Raw genomic sequence first — 20,861 nt, forward strand, 5'->3', positions numbered from 1 at the left:
TAAGTCCACTCTAATCCATACTCTATTCCTCCATCCTGTGGACCTTGGAATGGTTGTGTCCACTCCACATCTATATCAAGAGGGGGCTTAGATTCCACATGGATGCTGGATGCAATTCTCCTGCTTTCAGTTGTAGGCACTCTTGGCTTCATGGTGTGGTGGTTGACCTTCTTCACCTCCATGTTAGCTGAGTGGGATAAGTCCAATAAACCAGAGTGCAGGAGCTGAAGTCTGTTGAGGCTCAGGGCCTGGCTATCACATGGCCAGTCCAGAGATTCAGGTCCCCTGGGTATACATTAAACCCCAGCACCAACTACAGTTCTGGTAAAAGTAACAGGAGAGGCTTGTGAACAAAGATCACATCTAAGTCCAGCTCCATCACACAGAAACACAAACTCCAAAGTAGGGTCAACTGACATGGCACTGAACTCCATTTGCCATGGTCATAGAACCTGTGGGTCTCTGTAGCCCTCAGAAGAACCAATACCTGGGGTTGTATCTACTTTATCCGTCTCTGGGACTCTGCTGAGGTGTGCATAAGGGCAACCCTTCTGATAACGTCCTGGCTCTTTTTCATTTTCCAGTTCTTTTCCCCAGGTTATTAAAACCTCCCAATTTGATTCCCATGCAATCTTTGTCCTCTTTTAGTTACCCACTCTGGTCAAACTTAACCTCCAATATCACATCACAGTACTCTCCTAAATATATGGTAGAGCTCTGCTGCCTCAGAAGAAAGTGTCAGTACTCAGAAGCAGCATTCAAAGCCTTCTTCGTTGTTCTCCCTTTCTTTCCTTAATCACAGCCTCCAGATACCTAATGTTCTAGCCTAACTGGTCTGACCTACCATTCCCCAAACATTGGGGGCAATTTCTTACCTCTTATCATTGCATTTACTAACAACCCTGATCAGAATGCTTTTCTACTTATCTTCACTATCTAAATTCTATTCATTCTCCAAGGCCCAATGTAAATGCTACCTTCTCTGTGATATCTTCTTACACTAAAAACTGTTTCTCTTCTAGGCTCCCCAAACACTCTATGGTCTCTTATAGCACATACTACAGATTGTTCTATACATGTTGATCAGGGCCAATGGGCTAATTATTTTTGTATTTCCCTCATAAGCACAGTGTTTTAAGCACAGTAAGAATTCATTATTTGTAAAAAATAAATTAATAATGGCTCATACTCTTTTTTGGCAGATCCATAAAGTTTTTATAAAAGTATTTTGAATTCTTAAAAAAATAAATATACATATGAACTTCTTGGAATAAGTGACCATTTTTAATTAAATAGATTTTTTCAGAGGATTTAGTTGAGTGGCCCAGTTTCTTTACTTTCCCTACACCACCCCCAAATACACAAAAAAAGATACTCAAAACATACATAAGATTTAATAGTTACCTTTTCAACATCTGAGAGAGAAGTTAGTGACTGGTTTTGAAGAACCTCCGGTGCAGTGAATGCTCTAAGATCTTGATTGGAGACATTTTCATCTGTAAATGATACACTACCAGATGGCAGCAACAGCAGGGACCATGGAGAAATGATGAATCCAAGGGCAGCAGGGTCAGTTATGCTTACTGGTTAGTAATCACATAGAATAAGGAATAAAAAGAAAAAAGACAATTAATTAAAATTACAACCGAGGAACTAGAGATCACTTATCCTATTCATCTAGATGGTAATGAGCAGTTATATACACCGAATCAACATGATACAAAAAGGGAGCATGTTTCAGGTACCTACTACTGCTAGCATTATCAACAATGTCTTAATTTGGCTTAATATTTTTAAATTTGCATGGTAGGCCTTAGGGATTAGAAGTAAAGACTTTCCATTGTCAGTCATAAGAATTAAACTTGGTTCAAGTGTTTTTATCACAGAGATAAATAGGTATGGATGAGGATCAATTTTCAAACTTTCTTTGGACACAGATTACTTTGAGAAATTGGTGAAAGCGATGCTCCCTCTTTCAAAGAAGTTGTCCATAATTATAAAACTTTGTATATAAATTCTGAGTATACCACATCTATGGCCACATCGATGTAGTGTTCTGAAATGGATAGAAATTAATCCCATTGTTAATTCACTGAAACTGGAATTAGTAAGGTTTCCAACCACAATGAAAGTTTTCTGTTTGCTTTGAAATGTATCTTTTGTCTGAATTGGATTTTGTCTCATTTGCATTTGTTCATTCTTTCACTAGGATTATAGGTAGCCTATCCCATCTTATAAAATGTGAACATGGAATCTCCAATTTTTTCTTTTAATATTTGCCTATATGGGGGCCTAAGAGTGCATGTTTAAAAGTATTTTTTTTAAAATTCCTTAGATTTTAGCATGCTTCCTCCCCAAAGTAAAGCTATATATCAAGCTCAACAAAACAGACTTATCACAATGAACTTTATTTTGTCCTCTCATATCAAAAGGAAGTTAATATAGGTTTTAAGATAATTGCTAAAATAACTGGGTTATAGACTTGAGAAACTGCTATAGGAAAGTCACAAATGGTCTGTGACTGTCAATGCCATTATTACCAATACAATCTGAACACTTTATACCAGTAGCCCTCTAGTCAAATCATAAGAAATTTCCAGGAGTCCAATGGAATAGTTTATCAAACATACATTGATGTTTTCCTGTAAAAAAAAGTCTTTTTATTAGAACTGTATCATCTGTTTTTTTAACCTCTTCCTATCTATGGTCAAGATGATCAGAATTCAATTTATTGACATAAGTCAACACAGTTAAAAAAAATTAAACTTAAAAATTCATTCCTTTGTATTAAAAAGTCAATTATAAGTCCACCTGTGTTTTTATGAAATGGAGACATATCATTAATAACTGTCAAGAAAGTAAAAGTGTTTGAATGTATCTTTTAATCAGTGAGTACATCTTACGTTGCATTAAAGCTGAGTTATAGACCAATAACCAACCACACATCAGGCTGCTGAAAACATGGCTCACAATTTTAATGGTAAAATGTTTCAATGAACTATCACAACTGATGATCATAGGTTTAATGTTGCCTTTCACAGCCACTTTATACATTTTCTGTTAAAAATTTCATCTTAGGTAGTCTATGAACAAACAACACACAATCCACCTAAAAAAGAACTCAAACAAGATAAAACAATATTTTCCTTGCCAAAGGATGTTATTCAAAATCTTGGTATTTCACGTTATACATATCACAAACAGTCTGATATCAACTCCTTTCAAGCTATCAATTAAGGGGAATAAATGCTACGGGACCAATCAGGAGGCTAATGTACTCATATCTGGTGTGAGATAAAACTGTCTTGCAACCTTAATGATTGGAAACTAACACATTTTAGATGTAGAGTCAACAGAACTTCCTGACAGATTGGATTCGGAATGAGAGATACGGAATGAGAGAAAGGAGTTGGGATGACTCCAAGGTTTTGTTGCCCCAAGTGATTGAAAGGATAGAGTGCTATGACCTGAGATAAGAGAAAACTGCAGATGGTACAGGTTGTTTGGGTAGAAGGCAGGAAGGGGGTTACGGGGACAGGAATCAGAACTTTTATTTTGGGGTCTATTAAATTTAAGATACCTGTTAGATATTCAAATGGAAATGTCAAGCAAGCTGTTGAATCTAGAATTTGGGAGAAAGGTCTGAACTGGAGGTATATTTTGGGAGTCAGTGGTCTAATAGTTGGTATTTAAAGCCAAGTGACTAGATGAGATCACCAAAAAAACCAGTTAAGATAAAAAAGAAATGAAGACAAAAGACAGAGCCCTGGGGTACTCCAACATCAAGACTGACTGCTCCTTCTCAGTCTTTTTTCCCCCAGGTTCTTCCTCCTCATTTGGGCACCCACACAAGTATGGTGCTGCAACCTCTCTCTCTCGGGTTTCCTTTCACTCGCACTCCTAATTGCCACCCACTATTTCAATTAACTCTTCATATTGGCCTTTCTGTTCAGTTCCCCAGTCCTGAATCTAAACTAAGGGTTGGGAATCTAACTTTCATGTCTAATTCCTGTCAGCCTTTATTTTGGGGACAGAATTATGATTTCTGGTATACTTGTTACCATTTTGAATTTTTAAATTATTGGGGATTACAGCTAACACAGAGGTTTGACTGTCATTCAGAAGTCTAAATGCTATGTCCTGTCTTGCCATCCTGGATGTTACTGTCCATCCTGACCAGAAAAGGGCTTGCTAAACTCTATTATGCCTCTCCTCCTCCCCACTCACTGGCTACAGACCAACCCTCCCCTGCCCCACATTTAACGTATGGCAGCATGGAACAGGAACTGTTGAAGGTTCCTGTTGACCATAATTGTCAATAATTGTCAATCCCTAAAATAAAGACATTTATTCACTTAGCAGCACAATCAAAGTTAGTAAAACTATTATTACTCTGGAGAGAAGTGTATCTTTTAACTTTTGCTTTTATGCAACAGGCTTTAACTGCTTTTACCAAGCATCTTTAGGAGATAATTATTTTAAGCACTAAACATATCATCATCGTCCAAACATCACAGGTTATTTGCTAACAGAGTCCAGAGTACCAGCAGGGAGATAAAATATGTACCTAAATAAATACAATATAAGGTATCTAAGAGAAACAGATTATACACCAAAAGGGAGTTTAAAGGAGAACAAAATTACTTCAATTACAATGAAGAAAGAATTAAATTTATTTTAAATATATGGGCCTTTAGGATGGGTAGATTTGACTGTGGTTAAGGGGGAGATGCCAAAGAGAGGAAACAACCAAAGCAAAGATAAAAGATTGGGAAATTATTAAGCTTGTTAAGGAATAACAAGAATTTGGGGTACAGGAATGATGGAGAACAGCAGGAAACATAATTAGCAAGGTAGGTCATACTTTTCTTGCTAAAAAACACAGAAATGGCACAGATATTTTCATTGTTTTCAGATATGATTTTTAAATGTTCTTAAAAAAAAACTAAAGCAACTGTGTCAACAAACTACATTGCTGTTAAAATTCCCAAAACATACAATTTTTACTAAACTCTAGAGTTAATATATTCAAACCACATATTACATATTTAAAAAACTATAGAAGATTGATGCAAATCTATAAGAGAAAATTTAGAGTCATGGCTAGAATCAGTCTTCAATTTACCCTCCTTGTCTAACTAAGGAAAGTATTTTAAAACAAATGTGTTCAAATTCTTTCAATGACTGCTAACACAAGCATATTTAAAAAGGGGATTTCAGAGGCTAGTATTTTATTTCCCATAATATTTTAAGTGTGATGATTTTACTAAGAATGCTATTATTATGGAGAACTTAGTCTGATGTGAACTGTTTCCAGTAGTTAAATGATTCTATTTATAGACTTTTACCAGCAGACAGAGGCAAAGTTGGAAACAAAAAGAAATTTGATAAATTTGATAAACGAAGAAAAATCTTAGAGCTTCTTTCCAATGTTCCTTTAAACTAAAAGATCCATGATGACTTAACAACCATAAAAAAATGATTTTGAGGGATCTGGTGATTTCCCTTAATTTTTTATTTTATTTCATTTTTTTATTCCCTTCTACCTGTGTATAAAATATTAGGGAAATAATCAGAACTGAGGAACAACATGGTAAGGAAACATTGATCAGAAGTACTGGGAAATCATTCTAAGACTTAGAAAATTGACATTGTTTCTACTTAAAAATTACTTTGTCTATTTAAGGACATATAAAGAAATTGTAGTTTCCTATTTTCTATGTTCTACTAGGGTGCTTGACAAAAATCTGTGTAGAGGCCACTTTCCAAATCCTGAAGGATTTGATGAAGTCACTCTCTACTACAGAATTCTTTCAAAAATTCAGTTCATTTAAAATATATGCTTAAAAACATATACATTGTTAAATCAATAGCCTGGTTAACAATATACATACAGAAAAAAAATGGTTTTGAATATTTCCCTTATATTTTAACATTTTCTTAACAGTAAAGTTTTGTGATGAATTATTTAAGGTTCACTGGAAATTTTAGTGTATGCTACAGGTTGGTTCTAAACTCAAAATTTATTAATGGCTCATGAGTTTTTTTACTACTTTTAAAAACTTCTGCTTAACATAAAATAAAATAAAATAGCAAACCTATGTTGAAAAATAAAATTGTATAAATGATTGGAATTAAGACAATTATAATTTTAATTGATGATAGTCTCTTTGAAGACATTTTATTTATGTGATGTAAAATATTTTGATTGAGCCAATCACATAATGGCATTTTATAAATTTCTATAAGTCTTTGGTCCTTAAGAACTTATATTCTGGTATAGTAGCTCTCAGACCTTGGAATCATCCAAATTCCTATATCACCTAGGAAATTTGGAAAGACATCAGACAAACCATCAGCCTTTATTTCATTCCTTTTAATATCTGATGTCATTAATTTAGTATATAGTCTGATTTCATGAAGAGGCCATATAGTGTAATGGTTAGAATCACATACTGAAGTCAGAATCCCTAGATTCAAATCCTGGGTGTGACATTTATGGCTTACACTATGATCTTAAGATAAATTTCTTAACCTCTCTGTGGCTTAATTTCCTCATCTGTAAAAGTAGTTTCAACCTCATAGATAAGGTTGTTATGAGAATTGAAGAAAAAAGCACTTAGAACAGTTCCTGACACATCATAAGTGTCATAAAAAAATGGCAGTTATTATTTAATAGAACTTTTTTTCTAAAGCCACCAAATATAGACAAAACTAAGCTAAGAAAAGTCATTACTCAGGTTTGTCCACAATACATTAGCTCTTTTCTTCCTAACAGAAGATAAAGTACCATATCTAAAAAGGACTCTAGTTTCAGAACAATTGATCCAATTCTCAAACTGCTCTATTCCACATCTTTCGGAATTTTTTGACACCTTTTACCTAGAAGTCATCTTAGAAATATAGATGATTTAACATACAAAGAATCCTAAAATCCTAATTTGTTCTTTAATGAAAATTAATTCCTCTGGGAATATCACTACTATAAGTGTTCTATTTATTACATGGAAATGCTAGTTAGCCTAGATCCCCAATTTAGAACAACTGGTTTAAATAAAAAATTTTTTTTAGATTTATTTATTTATTTCTCTCCCCTCCTCCCCCCAGCCCCAGTTGTCTATTCTCTGTGTCTATTTGCTGCGTGTTCTTCTTTGTCGGCTTCTGTTGTTGTCAGCAGCACAAGAATCTGTGTTTCTTTTTGTTGCGTCACCTTTTTGTGTCAGTTCTCTGTGTGTGCGGCGTCATTCCTGGGCAGGCTGCACTTTCTTTCACACTGGGCAGCTCTCCTTACGGGGCACACTCCTTGCACGTGGGACTCCCCTAGGTGGGGACACCCCTGTGTGGCAGGGCACTCCTTGCGTGCATCAGCACTGTGCATGGGCCAGCTCCACATGGGTCAAGGAGGCCCAGGGTTTGAACCACAGACCTCCCATGTGGTAGACGGACTCCCTAACCACTGGGCCACATCCGCTTCCCTGGTTTAAAATTTGACAATGAAGGCAATTATTATTATTATGAGTGTACATGTGAAATTGGTGTTTTAGTATACCCAATTACTAAATGAAAATTTTACTTATTTGAGTGACAAATATCAACAAGTATCAGTTTATAGTTTTAGAAATTTTCATTTGCATTACAAGTTGTAGCATTCTGGTATGAAATTATGCAAAGTTATCACTCCAAATTGATGTTTTATGACTTGACTATAATAAGTGATAAAAAATATTTTTATTTCTTAATGATGATAGCCACATAAACACACATTTCCTTTTTTACTTTTTAAAAAATGACTAAACACATGCAAGTAGCCTGACTAAACTGCAACCATTGGAATCTTGGTATGGCTTCTGATCAGTTTTGGCTTCTCATATTCTCTTTTCCTATGTACTTGCCAGACTCTTGAAGTAATTCCAGAACTATGCAATGTGGATATAAAACACTTGTGAAATCTGAGTTTAACAAAAGTGATATATAGGCAACCTTTATTAGTAAAACTGACAGCCATGATTATGAAAAACAACAGAGCTTACATGGCTGAGCAATGTGGATTGTGGATTGAAAGAATCTGTTCTCTAAGAATTTGTTGTCTTCTTCAGCAAGACTCCTGAACCACCTGATGCAGTAGCATAAAAGAAATAGCAGTTTCTTTCATTTATTCTTTCCCTTCATATTGTATTCTGAGGAACCTGCCCAAAGTGTCTCTGCTTTGACTTTTCCTATGATTTCTATCTTTTCCATCAATGCTCTTTATTCTTTTTTTAAAAAAATTTATTTTATTTCTCTCCCCTCCCCCTCCCACCCCAGTTGTCTGTTCTCTGTGTCTGTCTGCTGCGTGTTCTTCTTTGTCCGCTTCTGTTGTTGTCAGCGGCACAGGAATCTGTGTTTCTTTTTGTTGTGTCATCTTGTTGTATCAGCTCTCCATGTGTGCGGCGTCATTCCTGGGCAGGCTGCACTTTCTTTCGCGCTGGGCAGCTCTCCTTACGGGGGCACACTCCTTGCACGTGGGGCTCCCCTACACGGGGACACCCCTGCATGGCACGGCACTCCTTGCATGCATCAGCACTGCACATGGGCCAGCTGCACACGGGTCAAGGAGACCCGGGGTTTGAACCGCAGACCTCCCATGTGGTGGACGAATACCCTAACCACTGGGCCAAGTCCGTTTCCCCTTCTTTATTCTTATCACCAATAAAAATTGCACCCCCTAAAACTGTACGCCAAAATAATGAAATACTTTTTGTCATTCTGTTTTCATACACTACCTCTTGATTAAAAGTGGTTTGTGGATAGGAATTAGGAATACCCTAAAGATCAGATGCAATGACATTACTATAACATAGCTCAAATATACCTGGGGGAGAAAATCATTCCTTTACAATTCCAACTGTATGCCAGGGGTATAGAATTTTGAAATGCTTCTTTATGTCCTACTCTGCTATGAAAATAACAGCAGGGAAGCGGACTTGGCCCAGTGGTTAGGGCATCCATTTACCACATGGGAGGTCTGCGGTTCAAACCCCGGGCCTCCTTGACCCGTGTGCAGCTGGCCCATGCGCAGTGCTGACGCATCCAAGGAGTGCCGTGCCACGCAGGGGTGTCCCCCGTGTAGGGGAGCCCCATGCACAAGGATGCGCCTTGGAGGGAGAGACACCCAGCGCAAAAGAAAGTGCAGCTGCCCAGGAATGGCGCCGCACACACGGAGAGCTGACACAACAAAAAGAAACACAGATTCCCATGCTGCTGACAACAACAGAAGAGGACGAAGAAGATACAGCAAATAGACAAAGAGAACAGACAACCAGGGTGGGGGGTGTGGGGGGGTGAGGGGGGAAGGGGAGAGAAATAAATAAATAAATAAAATAAAAAAGAAGAAAATAACAGCAATTCAGACTGTTGGTCATAAAAAGATTATTTTGGCGTTCCATTACAAAGAAAAACTGTCCTTTCACCTTTGAAATGCTAGGAACTCTAAACTATTCACCTGGAGAATACTCTGGATTTTTATTCTATTCTCCCCTTTTTAGTTATGTTTGAAAGTATGTAGCAGTTTGAGATTGTATCTATGACAGAAAATCACGTTCTTGAAGCTGGTCCATTCCTGTGGATATGAATCTATTGTGGGTGAGACTTTTTGATTAGCTTATTTCAGTTAAGAGCTTTTTGATTAAGTTACTTCAGTAAGACCAGGGTGGGTCTTAATCTTCTTATTGTAGTTCTTTATTAATTATGAATAGGGAAAGAGAAAAAACCCACAAAAGCAGAGAGAGAAAGCCCTGGAAACAAGGAGCTAAAAGCAACTGTGACAGTTTGAGTTTGGTGAATTAAAAAAAAAAAAAAAGATTATGTTTTTTAATTAATCCACTCCTGTGGGTATGGGGTCCTTTTTTTTTTTTTTTTTTTTTTTTTAAAAGAGATTTAGATTACATAAGTGTTATGTAAAAAATAGGGAAATAGATTTGGCTCAACCAACTGGGCTCCCATGTACCATATAGGAGGTCCAGGGTTTGATGTTCAGGGCCTCCTGGTAAGGGCAAGCTGGCCCATGCAGAGGGCTGGCCCACGTAGAGATCTGGCACAGCAAGATGACATAACAAGAGACACAGAGGAGAGAAAATAAGAAGATGTAGCAGAACAGGGAGCAGAGGTGGTGCAAGAGAGTAATTGCCTCTCTTCCACTGCAGAAGGTCCCAGGATTGGTTCCCAGAGCCACCTAATGAGAATACAAGCAGATACAGAAGAACATACAGAGAATGGACACAGAGAGGGAGGAGCAGGGTGGGGGGGTGGGGGAATAAATAAAAATAAATCTTAAAAAATATATATACATAGGGGATTCCCATATGCCCCACTCCAGATCTCACATTTTCCCACATTAACATCCTTCTTTAGTGTGGTACATTCACTGCAATTGATGAATACATTTTGGAGCATTGCCACTAAGCATGGATTATAATTTACATTGTTGTTTATGCTTTCTCCCACACAACTCTGTAGGTTATGGCAAGATATAAAATGGCCTTTATTTGTTGTTGCGCTATCATTCAAGGAGATTCCCAAGTCCCCAAAATGCCCCTGGTATTATATCTGTTTTTTCCTCTCTGCTCTCAGAACCTCTAGTGGCTAAAGCCTCAACACATCAATGACCTAATTTCTTCCATTGGTAGAATCATGGTAAGTCTACAGTAGAATACTAGTAAGTCTACTTTAGTCCATAACTAATTCCCCAGTCCTGAGGATTCTGGGATGGTGATGCACACTCCACCTCTAATTGAGAGGGGGCTTTGATCCATATGGCTGATGGATGGGACTGGACTCTCCTGCTTGAAGTTGTAGACTCTCTCTGTTCCTTGGTATGGTCATTGTCCATCATCTCCTCATTAGCTGTCCTGGGTGAGTCCAATGAACTGGAGAATAGGTGTTGTAACTGCTATTTCTGATTCAGGGTCCAGATGGCCCACGGACAGCCCCAAGATTTAAGTCTCTTAGACATATACTTACCAACTCTAGTACTAATTATATGTTCAAATAGAAGGGACAGTAGAGTCATGTGTAGGGAAACCACAACCAAGTCTAACTCTGTCACACTAGGGAATATAAATTCCAAAGTATGGTCCACTGGCAAAAGGCACCAAACTCCTAAGCTATCTGCCCTGACTATAGTGTCTGCATGTGACCAGAGTCCTCAGGAGTCCCATTATTTGGGATAGTATCTATTTTGACTGTCAATGAGATTCTGCTGAGATGTGCATCAGCAGAGCCTCTGGAATGACCTCCTGCTTCACTTTGAAGTCTCTTAGTCATATAAACTCATTTATCTTTACCTTTTCCTCCTTTTGGTCAAGGTCTTTCTCCAGTTGCATTGCTAGTTGGTGCTTGGTAGTAATCCCTTGGTGCCAGGGAGGCTCATCCCTGGGAATCATGTCCCATACTGGGGAGAAGTTATTGCATTTATATGCTGAGTTCGGCTTAGAGAGAGTCCACATTTGAACAACAAGGAGGCTTTCAGGAGGTAACTCTTTGGCACCCTATTATACTAGACTAAGTTTCAATTTCAAGAGTAAAGATTCATAAGCACAGTCACCCATATCAAGGGCCCGCCTATGGACCATCCTTCTTCACTAGTCATTGCTCCTGTAATTGGGGATTCTCGGTGCTCCATTAGAGAATGTGGCAGAGCTTCTCAGGATGGGAATTTGATATTCTTTCGGTTATTGTGTCAATTTCCACCCACTGTGACAATGTCCCATGAACTTGTGAACACATTTTTATGTATTCTGAGAATATGTATTCTCAGGTGAGAATATTCTGTATTCTGAGAATATGTATTATCAGGTGAACTTCCTCCCATGTATCCCCCATCACTGACACCCTGCATCAATGATCCTCCCCTGCCATAGTTGTGATCCTTCTGTGATCCAAAACTTCATAAAAAATAAAGCCAATAAAATAGCCAAATACAATTAATAAGGACATGAAATAATAATGATAGCTTTAAAAATAAGAACTAAAATACAAAAACATTTTAAAAATAAAAATGAAAAAATTGGGGATAATAAAAAATAATGAAAAAATATTCAAAAAGTTTTTTTTACATTTTGGCTCTCATCACTGTAAAAGCTATTGTCCTGTAAGTACAGTGACTTTTTCTTCCATTTATTCCCCCAGTGTCTTACTTTTTTTTCATTTTGTCTTCAAAGAAGTTTTAGGTTACAGAAAAGTCATATACAGAATAGGGGCAACTCAGGTCCTTTTGATTGGACTATGTCACTGAGGCATAACAGGTTGGATCTCCAGCCTATTACTGGAGCTTTATATAAATGGAGACATAGAGACTCACAGAGAAAGGAAGCTGCCATTTTGATCCTGCCATGTGAGACAGGACTTGCTAACAGCCAAAGTTTAAGCTCTAAGTTTCCAAGAGGCTGGGCCCACTGAGCAGTTCAAGGCTGAAGATGAACCATATACCTAATAGCTCACAGCTGAGTTCTGGGAGACAGGAGATTCTGGGTGAGGGGGTAGGCAGGGACTAAACAAAGATTAGCTGCCATCTTCACTGTATGGCAGAACACAGGGATCACCAGTAGCTGCCTTTGGTGGGAAAGAATGTCTGATGGTGCTTTGATTTGGACATTTCATGACCTCAGAACTGTAAGCTTTTACCCTAAATAAAACCTTTATTATAAAAGCCAACCCATTTCTGTTACTTTGCTTTGGCAGCCCTCTGGCAAACTAAGACAGCAAGGAAAACTGGAAGAGAAGGGAGAGACCAGCAGATGCTTTCATGTGCCTTGCCATGTGACTGAGAACTCCATGACTGTCAGCTGCCAGTCTTTAAGCAGAAAGCATTGCCTAATGATGCCTTGATTTGGACATTTTATTCAGCCTCAGAACTGCAGGTTTGCAAACCAATAAATCCCAATTGTAAAAGTAACCCACTTCTGGGATACTGCATTTTGGTAGCCTACCAAACTAAAATAAACAAAGTAAACTAAAGCCAAGCGTCAGCTTTGTTAATCTGAATATTGTAACCGAATTATTTACAATGTCTCTGACTTTGGAGGGGAGGTAATAAGAAACCAGACAGGCCTTCTTTCTCCTAAGTCACTGAGAAATTTTGTGTGAATTCTAGAGCTAGAGGACAGGAATCTAAGCAGGATTTTTAAAAAAATTCCCTGGGGATCCAGATGTGAATGTCAACCTACCTTACACACAAATAAGAACCACTACCTTTAGTACTTCATTATTAGAGATATTAAAATGTTATCATAGGTCAATTAATTTGCTTCTGAACTTTGAACTTGCTCTATTTCCTTGCCAGTTAACTGATTTAAGCACACCACAACATGGAGTATGACTTTACATCCTTCCTTAATGCTATATATATCAGTTGATAAGGTCACAGTGAGGTATTTTATAAGAGCTATGGCAAGTCAAAAAGTGTTACAAGTATCTATTTCATCAAATTATAGTAAAGTAATTGTATTAGACAGAATGACTATCAGAAATAACTTTAGGCAAAAATGACACCTAATTAGCTCGTCTCTCTGTATAAGGAGGAAGCTGATAGGGTTGCACCAAACTGAGGATATCATGCATTTAGAAATCAATTGTCTGATCCATCTGTAGCAGTTTGATATGGTTATGAATTTAAAAAACAGATATTGGCTTATGTTTGTAATCTGATCTGTACCTGGTCATGATTGAGTTATGATTAGGGCATTGAGTCCCCACTCCTTGGTGGGTGGGGTCTCACAGATAAAAGGCATGGCCAAGAACAGAATTGAGGGTTTTTGATGTTGGAGTTTTGATGTTGGAGTTTGATGCTGAAGCCTTAAGCAGAAGTCCCAGGAAGAGAGAAACCCTGAACCCAGACAGAAGTAAGTTACCCTTGAAGGGAGGAACCCAGGAAGCCTGAACCCTCACAGCCATTGGCAGCTCCAATACATGAAAATAGACTTTGGTGAGGGAAGCAACTCATGCTTTATGGCCTGGCATCTGTAAGCTCCTACCCCAAATAAATATCCTTTATAAAAACCAACCAATTTCTGGTATTTTGCATCAGCACCCGCTTTGGCTGACTAATATACCATCTAATAAAATTATCTTTATTTGGCTTTTTCTATCTTGTTCCAAAAGTAAAGCAAACTATGAATGAACTTCCTACATATTTTGTTTCTTCTCCAATACTTTTCTGTAAACCCAGTAAATATCTATATTGTCTCTGCTGAAGCTTTGGATTTGAGCACCTTTGATCTTTCCCACCCTATAAGATACATGAATGTGTCACTAAACATACAAATAGTACCCAAAAAAAGATTAAACACCTCCAAGTTCTGGGATTAATACCAATTTTTATTTCCCTCAGAAGGATTCAAATTTTGAGAGCCAAAATAGTCCATATATATATATATATATATATATATATATATATATATATATATATCTACATGTTAGGTTGCAGACTTCTTAAATTAAAATTTGAAGGTGGTTTCTTTTTAAAAATACTCCAATCCTATTTTGTTTAACCATCCTATTCAAGCTGTTGTAAAATGTTAACCATGAATTGTTAATTCTATTTATTTTTATTTTTTAAAGACTTATTTATTCCTCCCTTCCCCTCCCCCTCTCCCCTGCCCTGCTGTTTTTGCTGTCTGTATCCACTCACTGTATGATCTTCTGTATCTATTTCTCTTTTTTGGTCTTCTCATTTTTTCTCCTCTAGGATTCACTGGGATTTGATCCTAGGGACCGCTCATGTGGAGAGAGGTTCCCTGTTAGTTGTGCCACCTCAGTTCCTGGTTTCTGTTGCCCTTCACCATGACTTTCCCCTCGTTTCTCTTTTGCAGCATCATCAACTTGTTGCATGACTCACTTGCACGGGGCACTGGCTCACTACAGGGGCACTCGGCTCACCATGCGGGCACTGGCTCACTTGCAGGCACGCTTTCTCTTTTTCTTTTTCACCAGGAGGCCGCAGGGATTGAACCCAGGTCCTCCATATGGTAGGCATAAGCCCTATCACTTGAGCCACATTCGCTTCCCTGTTAATTGCATTTAAAAATTTGATTTTATTGTTAGTTTTTTTGTGTGATTTTGGCACGATTCTAAGCCTCTTAAAGCAACAGCATTTCCATTGCTAATTAACTTTGACATACTCTGTAGATCACACAGTTGCCACAATAGATTTTGCCAGACTAAATAAACTATGAGGTAATTTGCAATAAAAAAAAAGTTTTATGGTAAAGACCCTTTATAAAGGAGAATTTCTTTTTCAAAGTACAGACAAAATTGCAAGTTAAAAGAGATCTTGTTTTCAACCTCTGCTATCTGCACAAAGCCCGGGAGTGGGGGAGAGGGGAGAATATAAAGTTTAAAGAATAAACACAGTGACTTCAGAGTCTTAGAAATTACACAAAGTTTGAAAAACCAATTAATATCAAGGACGACTGACAATTATTTCATTTTTTCAGAGTTGGTTGATGACGATTAATTGTTAAATATACATTAGTATTTTCAGTTTCCAGAAGAAGGAAATATATAGTTTGCCAAACAGGGACAGGGTATGTTTTGATTATATAATTCCGCATATTCATGACCTGTAGGAACTTAAGAAAAACACTTTTCTGATCACTAATGCTATTTTGTGTTGCTCTTCATACATTATTTGCCTGCTTAAATTTTAAAGAATTTCTCTTTTACAAAGAGAAAAGGGGGAAAAAGCATAATTTGAATGGTAAGATATTCTAAGATATTCTATTTTTTAAAAGAAACATTAAGATACTCATCACCCCAAGAAAGTAAAACACTTATTACTAAATGATGTAAAGTATATATAAAGCCCCCTTTTAGTTTTTGCCTGAGAAAAAACTCAAAGTGGTTTTATTTATATAATTGGATAAATCTCACAGTCATAATGTTGCGTGACTCAGACACAAAAACGTTCTTATTGTATGATTGCATGTATACCATGTTCAAAAACAGGCAAACTAATTTGTGATATAAATCATAATCATGATTAGCCTTGCTAACCATGAACTGACTAGTAAGGGCGCATGAGGGAGCCTTCTGAGGTGCTGGAAATGTTCTCTATCTTGCCCTAAGTGGTGGTTATATGGGTATATACATACATAAAGGTTCTTCCGTGTATACAATAAAGAATACTTTCTACTGTGCATGTTATACCTAAATATTTTTACCCCACCCCCCCGCCAGTATGAAAATAAACAAATATTACGAGTGAAAATACATTTATCAGCAAGGATGTTAATTAAGGACAGGACTAGAGAGCATGACCTGTAGCAATTTTTCCCATTAAATGTACATCTGTTTAAATTTATAAAATAGACTATAACATCCAAAATCAAAATAATCTCAAATCAAATTATTTAATGAAGACTACATATATGTTTATTGGGGGAGGGTTGGTTTATTAGAAGTGATTCATGCTCTTGTCAAACAATCTACATTAAGAATGCTAAACGTTAAATAAGTTTCATATTTTATAGTTTGTTTCCAGGGAACAAATGGGGCAATATTATCTGGATCAAATTCATTTAACTTGAAAGACCTGTTAATTCTGGTCTCAGAATGCAGGGCAAGATGTAGCATGTCAGATTCACTCTCTTAATCAACAAAATTATGATTGTAGATAATCAGGAATATAATGTAAAAGAACTAGTAAGGATTTAGTCTTTTAAAAGCTGCATGAACTATAAAGATTTAATCCCTAAATTTTTTCTGTATTTCCTATAAAGAATTAAAAAACAAAACAAAAAGTCAATTTGAGTTTTAGTGCTTGTCTTCCTTCTCATGCATTAATTGAGTTACTTGCTCCCCCTTTGGTTCTACTAGACTGTTAGTATATTTTTCCTCTTTTTTTGTGTGAGATTATCCTTACAAAATTTAAGGATATTTAACTATGCAAATACTGAAATTAATATCCTAAACATAAGCAAACTCCTGTCACATACTCCAGTTTTACATGTTATTCTTGTATTTATATTTTTAAATTTGCCGTCAATATTTTCCTGTTTTATATAGTCAAAGTTTGTTTAGATTTACCTCAAATTGACTTATTCTTTTGTTTATCATTCCTTCATGAATCTTTTTCTTCTTTCTTGGTTAAATTTCCTCCTTGAAATATATCTTTTAGCAATTCCTTCAATGAGGGTTTGCTGGTGATAAAGACTGTCAGCCTTTGTATGAAAATATTTTTTTTCTAATTGAATCTTGAACTACCTCTTGGAAAGACATCAAATTCTATCTGCATAGTTCAATACAGCAGCAATTAGGCACTGTAGTCTTTAAGAATCTGCAATGTGAACAGTGTAACTGTGAAAGTGAACTTATTTATTTTAATTCAAATTTTAATATGTATTCTTAATTATTTGAAAACTTTTAAATATGCACGGAAAAACTTGTATATGTAAATCTACTTTTTTATTTGTACACTTTATGAAACCTAAATATTTTCAATGAAATTTAGAGCCTGAACAAAGATGTATTGTGTAAAATGCATGCTGGATTTTGACGACTTAGTACCAAAAAAGAATTGTACAACATTTTAGCAATACTTTTTCATATTTAAATGACAATAATACCATATTGAAATAATATTTTTGAGATACTGGATTAAATACAATATATTATTAAAATTAATTTCATTTGCTTTTTTACCTTTTTGAGGGGTTATATTTTTTTAATTAATTTTATTTTTAAAGACGCTTTAACCTACAATCTGATTTATTGGACTTACCACACTCAGCTAAGATGGAGTTGAAGAAGGACAACCACCACACCATGGAGCCTAGAGTGATTACAACTGAAAATGGGAGGATTGCATCCAGCATCCAGGTGGAATCTGAGCCTCCTCTTGACATAGAGGTGCAATGGACACAACCAATCCAATGTCCACATAGAAGAGGTGGCATTGGATTGGGAAAAGTGGACATAATGGACAAAGGGTATGGGGAAAGGCAGGAAGAGATGAGAGGTGGAGGCGTCTTCGGGACATGGAGCTGCCCTGGATGGTGCTTCAGAGGTAATCACCGGACATTGTAAATCCTCACAGGGCCCACTTGATGGAATAGAGGAGAGTATGGGCCATGATGTGAACCAATGTATATGAGGTGCAGAGGTGCCCAAAGATGTACTTACCAAATCCAATGGATGTGTCATGATGATGGGAACGAGTGTTGTTGGGGGGGGGGAGAGGGGGGGTGGGGGGGGTGGGGTTGAATGGGACCTCACATATATATTTTTAATGTAATATTATTACAAAGTCAATAAAAAATAAAAAAATTTTAAAAAAATATAAAGACGCTTTAGATAACATAAATGTTACATAAAAAATATAAGAGATTCCCATATGCCTCACTCCCTCTTCTTCCCACACTTTCCCACATTAACAACATCCTTCATTAGCATGGTACATTTGTTATAATTGATAAACCCATATTGAGGCATTGCTATTAACTATGGATGACAGTTTACATTACAGTTTATACTCTGTCCTGCACTATTTTGTAAGGCATGACAAAATATACAATGGCCTGTATCCGTCACTGCAAAGGCATGAAGGACAAATCCAATGTCCCAAAAATGCCCCCATATTATACCTATTCTCTCTCCCATCCCTCAGGACCTCTGGTGGCCACTGTCTTTACATCAATGATAAGAGTTCTTCCATTGCTAGAAGAATAAGTAGACAGTCTACTTTAGTCCATTATTCATTCCCTAATCTTGAGGATTTTAGCATGGTGATGCCTCTAACTGAGAAGGGGCTTAGATCCCATGGGACAGATAGATGGAGTTATCTTGCTTGCAGTTGTAAACACTCTATTCCTTGGGATGGGCATTGTCCATCATCATCTCCTTGTTAGTTGTCCTGGGTAAGTCCAATGAACTGGAGAATAGGTGTTGCAACTCTGCTGAAATTCAGGGCTCAACTGGCACATGGATGGACGAAAGATTTAAGTTTCTGGGGCATATATTTATCAAATAGAGTGCTAATTACAGGTTCAAGTTAAAGGAGCAGAAGACTCATGTGTAGAGTACATATAAATGAGTCTAACTCTATTACACTGGGGAGCATAAATTCCAAAGTAAGGCCAAGTGACAGGGTGCAAAATTTCTGAGCTGTCTGCCCTGCTTTTAATTTCTGGATATCTCTAGAGCTCTCAGAAGCCCTCACTATTTGAGGCACTGTTTACTATGGAGGAGGTCAATGAGATACTGCTGAGACTTGCATAAACATACAGGCATGGGATTGTATAACAGTGAACCATGTGGTGGACGATGGACTGGGGTAACAGGAGTCTGAAATGACCTACTGACTCACTTTGAAATCTCTTAGCCATCAAAACTTATTCGCATTTACTATTTCCCCCTTTTCGTCAAGGTCATTTTCCAGATGCATTGATAGTTGGTGTTCAGTAATAATCCCTTGGTGCCAGGGAGGCTCATCCCCACATTGGTAGGGGAGGGCGAGGGGAGGTAGTGCATTTATATGCTGAGTTTGGCTTAGAGAGAGGCCACATTTGAGCAACAATGTTTTTTTTTTTTTTTTACCTTTTTCCATTGTGATTCCTGGAAAATTTAAAATAACATGTGTCTCCCATTATATTCCTATTAGATGGTGCTGTTCTAGGCTGGGTTATTTTTTGTATTTCTGGAGTCCTTTATAAGTATTATGAAACTCAGAGAAAGCAAAAGCCAAAGATGGAGCATCCAGAAGCTAAACAATAATAGAACCTGGAAGAGAAAGAAGAGACCCAGAGGCACTGCCATTTGCTTTGCAATATGACAAACTAAGGACCAAGGATTTATGGCAGCAGCCAGTCCCAGAATGCTAGTGTTCAGTAAGAAACCATCACCTTGATTTGGACTTTTTTTAGCCTCAAAACTGTGACCAAATAGATTACTACCGTTTAAGCCAAACCATGGCATGGTATTTGCTTGAGTGGTCTAGGAAACAATTTGTTAAAATCTTGTCAGGAATTTTTGCTTCTGTGTTTTTGTGTCCTTTCCTCTGATTAGTTATGAAGAGGCCAATTTAGCCCCAACTAAACAACCACTCCAATACTTTAAAATCCCATAGATTTAAAAGAGCCATTTTCTGCAGAGAGCAACAGTTCCACAACTAAAAGCAATCACTATTTGAGGCAACTAATATGGTTGTAAGCTAATTTTCCATGGTAACAATAACCTCAGTTCTAAAGATTGCTCAGAAGTATGAGAATAGAATTGTATTAATTTTCTAGGACCACCGAGCCACTACATGATTTCAAACATGATGTAAAAACTAAAATCTTAAACTTATATACTTTTTCTGTTATGCTATACTTCCCAATCAGTTAATAAGATGAACTGAGAAGTGGTAAAAAATATGGTGATGCACAGGAAAAATACAATTAACCTAAGTTATGGACCACAGTTAACAGCAATATTGTAATAGTTTTGTATCAGTGTCAAAGAAGGTACTATACCAATGCTAAGAGTCAATAATAGGAGGTATGAGACTTTTCCTTTTGGACTAAGGAAAACATCATAGGTTTTCTGAGGCGATGACTACAAAACTCTGTGATCAAAGTAAGAACTCTGGATGGATTGTACAAAGCATGGGACTGTATAACAGTGAACCACGTGGTGGATGATATACTGGGATAATAGTGTAAATATGAGCGTGTTCGCTCATAAACTATAACAAATGGTCAATACTAATACATACTGTTAATAATAAAGGGTGTATGGAAAAATATACCAACTGTACACTATGGACCACGGTTAGTGGTAATATTTTGATAATATTCTTTTATAATCTGTAATAAATGTTCCACAACAATGCAAGGTTTTAGTGGAGG

At 37.0% G+C, this 20,861-nt stretch overlaps 1 protein-coding gene across 16 annotated transcripts in view; it reads right to left on the reverse strand.

Moving 5' to 3' along the window:
• Positions 1 to 20,861, reverse strand: part of PTPN13 (protein tyrosine phosphatase non-receptor type 13) — a 212,160-nt gene that overhangs the window by 146,491 nt on the left and 44,808 nt on the right. For all 16 annotated transcript variants that reach the window (XM_058295887.1, XM_058295971.1, XM_058295896.1 and 13 more), the window contains exon 3: positions 1,405 to 1,583. In XM_058295887.1, coding sequence (XP_058151870.1) covers positions 1,405 to 1,583 — 179 coding nt within the window. The remainder of the gene's footprint in view (positions 1 to 1,404; positions 1,584 to 20,861) is intronic.

This window comes from Dasypus novemcinctus, chromosome 1, assembly GCF_030445035.2.
Source record: "Dasypus novemcinctus isolate mDasNov1 chromosome 1, mDasNov1.1.hap2, whole genome shotgun sequence".
Classification (NCBI taxonomy): domain Eukaryota; kingdom Metazoa; phylum Chordata; class Mammalia; order Cingulata; family Dasypodidae; genus Dasypus; species Dasypus novemcinctus.